Raw genomic sequence first — 9786 nt, 5'->3', positions numbered from 1 at the left:
CACACACACACACACACTCAGGTACATATACAGATGCACATACAGACACACATACACAGATATACACAGATAAGCACACACTCATATATACACAGGCACATCTATCATCACTAGCGCAATATCTCCGATATGTCCATATGCATTCATCCTTGGTGGAATGGCTTTACTTATAGGCCTACATATTACGAAGAGTAACGTTTCCGGTTTGGATGTGGGCTTCCTGCTCCTTATTTCAAATTGTGGCCGATCATTAATTTGTCAAGAAGTAATTCATTCTGGGTGCGCTATTTTGAGATTTGTTGATAAGAAGCATTATCTTCCTTATTCCTGCAGATTCTTCCGTCTGTTTTCTTTATCGCCACAGCTCGGTCAGATGTTGTGTCCTTGGGAAAGGCACTTTACACGAATTTATTTCCCACTTGGCTTGGGATATGACCGTTAAACTCGGAGGTTCCGCCTCTTAAATAACCTAACAGTGTTGATAGGGGTGTTCAACCTATACCGTTTAATTTTTTTTTCTCACTTTCCACAGGGTGTCCGGGCAGCGATGAAGCCACATCCGGAATGGGGACCTGGGAAGGCCGAGAACCGAACGGGCCGATACGCTTTGGACAACCCAGCATTCGAAGGGGACGATGAATTGACCGCAGTTACTTCCTTCAAGGCCGAGGAAAACGGCGTCTCTTCACAATATGGCGCTGCAGATCCAGCGGACCCAGAAATTATTAAGTCCCCCCTCTAGCAAGGAACTTTCCCCCCTCTAGCAAGGAACTTAAAAAAAAAGAAAAAAAAGAATGTCAGCGATTTCAGAGAATGTTCTGTGCTTAATTAAGCTGTAACCATAAAATATACGTTTTTTTTGGTTGCCCGAAAGGCAAATGACACTACGTTGTAGTAGTTGAAAAGGCCCTAGATGAAAAATTCAGTGGCACTGCTCGTTGAACGTTGCAGAACCTTCTATAGTCTCTATCTGAACTCTAACTAGAGACAGTAGAAAAAGAAGAAATAAATATTTACAGTAGCCAATGTTCAGATAAAATGGTTACCAAGCGAGACAAACATCTGCAGACAGAGGTTCTATATTCAAACGCTTTCGCTCTGCAAACAGTTATGAGTTTTGGGGAGGTTTTTTTAAAGCGCTCTGGAACATCAACTGATGTGATTATCTTACAACGCACAAAAAGTTGTGGAGTTTAAAAAAATATTTTATTCATTTTAGGAATACCCAAAGCAGGTCGTGGAATAGAATTGGCAGTGGAATAGAATTGGCAGTGGAATAGAATTACATAATTTGTGTTCTTGTTCTTGTGCGTTGATGCTGGTTTTCGTACATTTTCCCCTTTTATTTAACCTATTTTTAAACACCCCAAACGACCCATTTGGCAGGGCAAATTGTCCTTTTCGCTTCCGGTTGTGAATAAACCAGGGGTGTCAAACTCAATGGCTCAGAGGGCCAGACTCAAATTATACTTAAGGTCACGGACTGAACTGGATAAACACTCATTGGGCAGTGGAATTCGAAATCTTTTTAAAAAAGATAATATGAATTAAAAAAGACAAAAGTTGGAGAAAAAAAATTAAGACATAGATCTACGCTATCTATTTTCACTCACATGCCAGTTTGTCAGAGGTGGATAGATGTTTGGCATCTTTTCTTGGCAACAAGTTCGTTTGTGATTGGAGCAAATTTTTGTGACATATTTTGGCCATTCCCAGGATGGACTACTTAAAATTCTCTCGCGGGCCTGATATACATGTGTTGAATTCAGCTCTCGGGCCTTGAGTTTGACACCTGTGGAATGAATCATTTTACGTATTACAAGCAATGATGTCCCACTGCAATAATAATACTGTATGTTTATGTCCATACTACACAGTGTAACATTTTTACCGGACGAAGGCCGCGTTGAACACGCGTGTCTTCGTCTCTCGCCTCGTATAACCAGATCTCATGAGTAGAAAGACAAACGTCGTATTTCAGAATGATTTCCTTTCTTACTTTGCCTCTCTTTTTTGTTGTTGTTATTGTTATGCGATGTTTGAAAATGGCCTTTTTTGTAGACGATGTCTTTAACTAGTGTTTCTCGTATGCTCTTCCTCCCCACTCCAAAACCAGATGGGACTCGCCGTTAGTTTATTTAGTATTATGTTCTGAACTACGAAGCGGACTGCTTCTGTTCGAGTCCTCAATGGTGCGATCCGAATTTGTATTGTTTTAGGGAGTGTTTAAGACTCTTCACCTGTATAGATCAGTCCTTTCCGAGATCTTGTCTCTTAAGTAACCATGGAGTGTTGAAAGGGGCGTTAATCCTATAAGTTACAATGACCAATGATGTCGGTGGATTTGGACCAAGTGCTCCACCTTAGAAATTTGATAACCCCTTTTCATGTCGTGTCAGTAAACCCCGCTGTCAGAAACAGTTTAAGTGTCCCCTTACTTTGCACATTCCATTTATCAGGAAAACACAACGTTTTTTTCTAGATCGTATTTCATTCGTCAGAGACCATTTCCCCATATGTTTTTTTTTTTTTTTGCTGCTGTAAAAACTATTGAAGGGCTTCATCATCTTATCTCAGGGTATTTTTCGTACTTTGATAAAATAGTAACTCTCTCTTTCTCACACATACACACACGCACGCACACGTTCACTCGCACTCGCACACATACACACACACACACACACATGCACATGCACACGCGCACACGCGCACGCACGCACGCACGCACGCACGCATGCACGCACCCACCACACACCGCACACACACACACACACACACACACATATACACACACACACACGCGCGCGCGCACGCACGCACGCACGCATGCCACGCACGCATACTCACACACATGCACACACATCGATATGTGGTACATATTTCGTCACAATATGTAATAATCATTGTGTGAATAAGTTATTCCACGTTTGTTTGAAATAGTTTATGTTTGCTATAACAGTTACATATTATTAGGGAAAGAAAACACAAAACATTCTCACACTTGGACTTTTTAATTAAATTTTAAATTTGAAAGAAGTATAAAGGATAATGCCGTTAAAAAACTATTTATTTTCAATTCTGCCTTTAGAGTAGGAAAGATGTAATTCAGTGTGATCTTGTACCCGCCCGGTGCCCACATTTCATGATTCATAACGATTTCAGGGATGGTAACTTTTTGTGTGGAAGAGGGCATCCTGCTGCTGACAACTGAAAGAACTTTTAAAAAAAAAAGGAAACGAAGAGGATTGGGATATAATTCGAGGGGGAAGCTGATGAAATAATACATATTCTAAGCCAAGCAGTAAGCTAAGAACCATTGATGTTCTACGAACAAATATTACAGAGAAACATGTAGACAGGCCAGCGCTCATATGACCTTATGCAGTTGCGAGCGCCGTAAAAACACTTACCAAAACAAGACAGGCCAGTGTGTAGGCATGTAATAAAGTGAGTTCTGACACAGCTCTTGGCGTGTACTTAAATATAATAAAATTGCAGCTCATTGTACGTGCATTTCTAAATATTCCGGTTATATCTTCAGTCGTTCAAGTATCTATTCGAATTTGCGTTAGGCCTACAGATGAAATTTTGCATTCTCATGAAACTTTTTTATTTCGGGTTTGTATTATTTTTTTTTGGGGGGGGGTGATGGTGGGACTTGCTTTTGGTGAGTTGTCATGCTTTTGTTTTATAAATAAAATGGTGGAGTCGTCTTTTGATTCAATCTTTTACCTGTATTACTGACGTCACCATAATAAACCTAAAGACATTAGTTATTGGAGATTGGAATTTTGTTTTTGCTTTGTATTGTATCATCTTTGTACAGAAATAAATCTGCTATTGAAAACTGCACAAATTTGTCCTAGATCTATTCTTTTTTTACTTCTATGTCTTGAGACTCTTGAGGCAATCGGAGATGACCTAGAAGACCTGTCTGTGACTAAGGTGGGGACATCACACTCTATTTTTTGTTTACTAGTTTACTAAGGAGGGTGAGGATAAAGTGCTTGGGGAGAAAGAACAGAAGGAGAAAGAGGAAACGTCGAAGTAGGAGAGGTAGGAGGAAGAAAGGCACGTCTTGGTGGATAAGGAAAAACTGTCATTTAGGTAGACGGTTTTGGTTGGATGTGTATGTCTGAGTTGAAGAAAAGCACACTTATTTTTATTTACACGACACCTGTCATTTTGTACTGAAAAGAAAAGCAAAACTGACTAAAACTAAAAGAAAAGTCAGACCAATGGTAATGAAGCAGTACTCACCAGGGATTACCTACCCCCCCCCCCCTCCCAGCCTTTCGTGACGGGCGGAGCGTGTGAAAAGAAGTGGTGGTGAGACTAAAACCGTTGCTCCTACAGCTTGTATATGACATACCTGACTCTCTCTAAAGTGGCATCCAACACGCAGAAATATAGAAAGGAGCTTCAGCTGACGTCATTTAAAGACGTGTCTTTTTTCCCCCTCGTACCTCAAACAAGTATGAACAGGAGTCTGTGGTGAAGTAGTAAGGCGCTTCGATATCGATAGCATGCTGGAGACCCGAGTTCGAATCCCGGGTGGGGACAAATCTCCATCGAGTATCTCGGTCTTTCTGCTAGGATGCACTTAGAAGGACATAATGATCTAACCCAAGGCAGAAAAACTAAAACTATGGGGGCTTAGAGAGGACCTGCGATTAACAGCAGCCTTTGCAGTAGAGACAGGGGTGTCTATTTAGAGATGAACGAAAGAAAGAAAGAAGATGTCACTTGGTACTTACGTAAAAGCAAAACAAAATGGTTCTCTCTTCCTTTTTTCCCGTCTGTGTTTTACGCCCCCATAGACATAATTTAGATCAATTAGGGGACAGGCTTCTGACCCTGACTGTCTGTCCCATTCCGAGCTGCCTCTTAACCCTATCCGTACGTCGTGTATTACTCTTGTACCCATACGACGTGGGGAACTCCGTGCCCCTAATTTCCAAAGAGGAAATGTACTCGTTAATCTGATCCGTGCGCTTCGCATAGCAGTCTGTCAAAATGATTTTTTTAAAAAGAAATACTGACAGTGTCAAAGAGATCTTCGCGCTAGAAGTATTCTAAAATGTGAAGAATACAACCCCTGGGGTACAAAATGACCCCTGGCGTACGGACAGGGTTTGATCTAAATTATGGCGAGCAATGTCTTGAGCCCCTTTCCGACCAATCCATCCCTGGGGCACAGCTATTCTAAAGTATCTTAGCGATGCCTGAAAACTGAAGCAATGAGTTATAAAATCGCTTCAGGTTTTTGTAAAAAATCACCCTGTAGGGTAAGACTAAAACATTGTCTAGCTGCCCATCTGTCAACGTGGCAGAGTGGCCCATTCTACAACCGTGGGCTGCGTCAGATTTCAGCGATGTCGAAAGGTAGAAGATAAATTACAAAATTTATGTGAAATGACGTGGTGAAATTGGGCCCTCAAATTTTAGGGCCACGGAGTCATTGGTACAATCCTATAGCCTGTTCAATTGGCTTATGCTTTTGATGAAAATGCATTCACCTGTCGTTAATAGAGAGTGTCTAAAGAAAATAGAACCCACTTTAAGGGCAATGACTCAGTCATCTCGAAATTAATTACAACAAAAATTCAAACAAGTACAATTCAACCAAGCCGAGTTCGATTTTGTAAATATGAAGACAATCAATAAACGCGTTCTAGAAATATTGAGTTTTAAAGATGTCTACCAAAATTGGGTAAAACACCAAACTTTACTTCTTAAATTCATTTTGGCATAACGGTGAGGGGCAATAAAACAGCGAATTGAAAAGAAACATAATAGTCAAATATGAATAGTCAATCAGCTGTGTACAACCTACAGCTCACCAGTTTTTTAGTCCAGCATCTGTGTCAAGGAGCAGTTCCCATATCACGGGGGTTATGGTTATAAATAGAATTGAAGGCAGCTTTGAACCTGCTGCTGATCCGGATGTAGAAGATAAAATTCACAGAAGAATTGACGGCATCGAAGAAAAACTTGAAGGTGTACATGACGAGGAACAGATTTTTGTTGAGCCCAGACAACGAGACCCCTGGAAAGAAAAGCGTGGCAAATCCTGGCGTGTGTCCTCCGACCAGGCAGACCAGGTAGATGGCCGTCACCATGGTAACCGTCTGAAAGACTTCGTGCTCTTTCGAGGATGAGGAGGCGGACTTGGTGGATACTGAGGAGACTGATTTCCTCCACTTCTGAGTGGTTTTCAGTTTGTACAGCATCACGGACGTTGTCACGGCAACGATCAACATGGCAACAGTTGACAGTATTGTCGTGCCTAACAAGCTGTTGATATAGAAAAACAATTGACCAGATTTGGTTTCACGGTTTACTGCCATGCTTTGGTTAAATGCCGGGTCAAATTCCAAGACTATCCTGGTATTTGCGGCAAATGGGATGTGAAATACGACGAAGAAGAAGAAGACGAAAGAAACTACGTTCCTCGCCACCTTTGGTCTCAGAAGAAACCTGACCTTCAGGGGCATCATGACACAGAGCGTGCGCTCCACAGAGATGTACACGGTGAGCCAGCAGGTGATTCGAGAGAACATCACGTGCGGATAGTGGCATGGCATAGACGTGAGTGCCACGCAGTTCCGGTAGTCTGTGTAGTCGAGAAACTTGATGACGTAGCACAGGGAGGCGGGAATCATGAAGAAACAGCCCAAGAGGTCCGACAAGGCTAGAGCGGAGAGGCCGATGGTGGTGGTGTCTGAGGCTATCCCCTGTCTGATGAACACCCGGATGTTGATTCCGTTGGTGAACACGCCGAAGACGTTAATGAATAAAATGAATACCTGTAAGCTCTGTTCACACACATCCCTGAACTCTCGGCTCACTAGCTCGTTAGGCTCAGAGTTTTCAAACACCTGTGTGTCTGCTCCCATCTTGAATACCCATTCTGGTGCGAATTGGGATTTGTTCGCCATGATGCTGATACTACTATTTAAGAACCTCATAGACATTCTTATAAAATATCATATTCTTTCAACTCACAGGGACAGTCACTTCTGTTAAGTCTTCTACAATCTAAAACAATATTATAGCTGTCCTTCTCTGTGTAGTCTTCGAGAACTTCTTTTTTACTTTTTACTTTCCCTTCACTGCATGTTCAAGCGTGCTACAAAATCATCACGCACTGCATGGGTTGGACGAATGAACGCCATAACCATTATCGATTCTCCTGAACTGTCAATAATTGTATGTTAAGGTAGTAGTAGTAGTAGTAGTATAGGGTTTTACGGCGCTCGCAACTGCTAAGGTCATATGAGCGGTATGATAAGGGAATATTGTGTGACGAAAAACACTCAAACAAAGAAGGTTATCTTGTGCAATGCAAATTGTAGAGGTCATTTGGGGTCCTAGTTTAAACTGTTGAGAAATTTGTGACACTGAGAAAGTTTAAGCAAAGAATAACTTTCCAAGACGACCATCCATTCTCGAGGAGAAAAGTGGCTATCTTAGACAGGTGGTCCTTTTGGATAGTGTCATTACAGTAGTGGAAAAACCCCCCCACGTAAGGATGCAGTGGGAAGTGGTCGTTTGTAAAAGTTTTTTTCTTGGACAAATGGTCGTTAGCGCAGGCTCGACTATACATTAATTGTTGTATACTGACCTGCTTTGATACTGTTGTCCGTTCTGGTCCGTTAAAAAAAAATCTACTTTCTGATTTTATTTTGCAGATTCGGATGAATTGTCGAATATGTAAGGGCCGCTCTTTATGCTTTACTAAAATCTGTGTACAACAAATACATACTAGATGACGCTATCTCAGAAAGTTAATGAGGTCAGCAAGAAAATGAGTAAAATTCTTCAGTTTTCTGTGTTGACATTTTGCAGTTTACTTGTAAGGTCTGAATTAGTTTAGGAATGGCTTTAAGATGCCTCTGAATTCAACAAAATCCATTTTTCTTTAATTCTCTACTTTCAATACAATTTTCTCAAAATGTCAGTTTTATGGGTGAGTTCACATATTTTGCCATAACTTTTGAACGAAACAAGGTATTGACCTCAAATAAGCTGCAAAATGCTCAGAAATGAGTGGGGAACACATTGCAATCAAAATCTCAATTGTCTCCCGTGGTCAGATGTGACTGATTTTCCTATGCACGCACACAAATTGATCAAGAATCTTCTATTTCTGGCCCCCTAAAAGTATACGCAAATGCCAGGTTAAAAATCACAGATTAAGCATGCGTGAGCACAAAATGACAACAACAACAACAAAAAAAAAAAAAAGAAAAGAAAAGAAAAAGAAAAAGAAAAAAACTGATACTGGAGTAAGAGGCCAACAAAGCACCTAGAATCTAGACATGGGTGACGGGCGCCTCTTTAAATAGGTACATGTATGAATGGCTGGTCAGGATCGGAATAGATGTTGTTTTTCTGGTCTATGCTGGTCTATGGTTTAGATGTCTACAATCGGAGAATCGGATCTCAGACTCTGATATGCTCACATACAATGGCGGGATAACGTTTTTCTACTGATCACAGAATCGGATCTCAGACTCTGATGTGCTCACACACAATGGCGGGATAACTTTTTCTACTGATCAAAACCTTCTTATTTTATACTTAAAGAAACGATCAGTGAAACTACGAGTGATATTTCACAACAAAGAAAAGTTCGAGCAATTGTTAAAAGAAGGAGCCGTTTTGAGAGGTCGATGGAATGGTGTGTGTGTGTGTGTACATGTGTTTGTGTGCACGTGGGGCGAGCGGGGGGGGGGGGGGGTGGGGCTGGGGGTGGTAGCGCAACTGTGCTTATCAATTTTCCATTTTTCACAAGTTGAAATTAAATATTGAATTATGAGTTTGTATGATACTTGTTCAAACAAGGACGTCCCTTTTGTCAAAAACTACCCGCAAATCTCCGTCACAAAGAGCACTCTTACGAACGATCAATGATCCACTTATGTTATGTCTTTACACGGCTTTTCACCATGAAGGGTGTCTCACATCAGGGTGTATCGGTGACAAACGTGCCTGATTAAAAAACCCAACAACAATTAAAAGCAGCTACGAAAAGAAATTATTGTTTCTATCAAGAAATTGTTTGCTAGTTTAGAGCTAAAACACGATATACGCAGGTAAATGACTCGTAAATCAATTAATTGGATATGCTGTTGTAATTTTATACATTATTAGTACCATAAAATGCATAATTAGTACCGGTACTTTGGAAGAAGATGGCGAACGCTTTGAACGTTACGCACACATCAATATTCTTACCACCAATATAGTTGTGATAAAATAAATCGTCAAATTTGGCACTCATAGTAGGCCTATCGAGTGAGCAAATGTTTATACCTAGTATCAAGAAAATCTTCGGTGTCTGTTTTCGCTGATAAACACACATATGCCTCCAGATGTGGATAATGGTTTTGCGCTCGTTCAACAAATAGAAAAAGACCAAATTTTGCGCTACCAATTTTCTCCACTATTATGCAGTTATTAAACTACGGTATTTCTGTATTATGTAATCTATCGATAAACTGCTGCATTTCTTCACGTCTTTTGACTAATTGTGCAGATAAATTTTCGCTTTAAAAGAGTTAAGATTTCAATTATGATTTTCTTTGAATACAGATTCGAGCAGTACATTAGACAAAGCGAAATAATATTTCAATATTTTATGTCGTATCTTAGAAAAAGAATAGGTTTCTCATTATTTTGTAAAAAATACCATGACCGCTTTCAAAACGTTTTGCTTTCAAGAACTAAGAGTTCTCAGCCAACTTTTGGTGTTACCGTAATATCTTTGCCCATCTCTCC

At 40.6% G+C, this 9786-nt stretch overlaps 2 protein-coding genes across 2 annotated transcripts in view; one reads left to right on the top strand and one right to left on the bottom strand.

Annotated features, from left to right (window-relative positions):
* The window catches only part of LOC101853105 (sodium- and chloride-dependent glycine transporter 1), a gene marked incomplete at its 5' end in the record, with an annotated part of 26977 nt that extends 25699 nt beyond the window's left edge, over nt 1-1278 (top strand). Inside the window, 1 exon segment of the mRNA XM_013085607.2 lies at nt 533-1278. Coding sequence (XP_012941061.1) covers nt 533-742 — 210 coding nt within the window.
* Nucleotides 1279-5867: 4589 nt separating this feature from the next.
* LOC101852865 (pyroglutamylated RF-amide peptide receptor-like) lies at nt 5868-6941 on the bottom strand. The gene has a single exon (XM_005103786.1). The coding sequence runs from the start codon at nt 6939-6941 to the stop codon at nt 5868-5870; it is 1074 nt and encodes a 357-aa protein (XP_005103843.1).
* Between the last annotated feature and the right edge of the window lie 2845 nt (nt 6942-9786).

The sequence above is a fragment of the Aplysia californica genome, unplaced genomic scaffold (genome assembly GCF_000002075.1).
Source record: "Aplysia californica isolate F4 #8 unplaced genomic scaffold, AplCal3.0 scaffold00389, whole genome shotgun sequence".
NCBI lineage: Eukaryota > Metazoa > Mollusca > Gastropoda > Aplysiida > Aplysiidae > Aplysia > Aplysia californica.
Note: the sequence above shows the minus strand (reverse complement) of the source record. Positions and strands in the feature narration are given on the sequence as shown.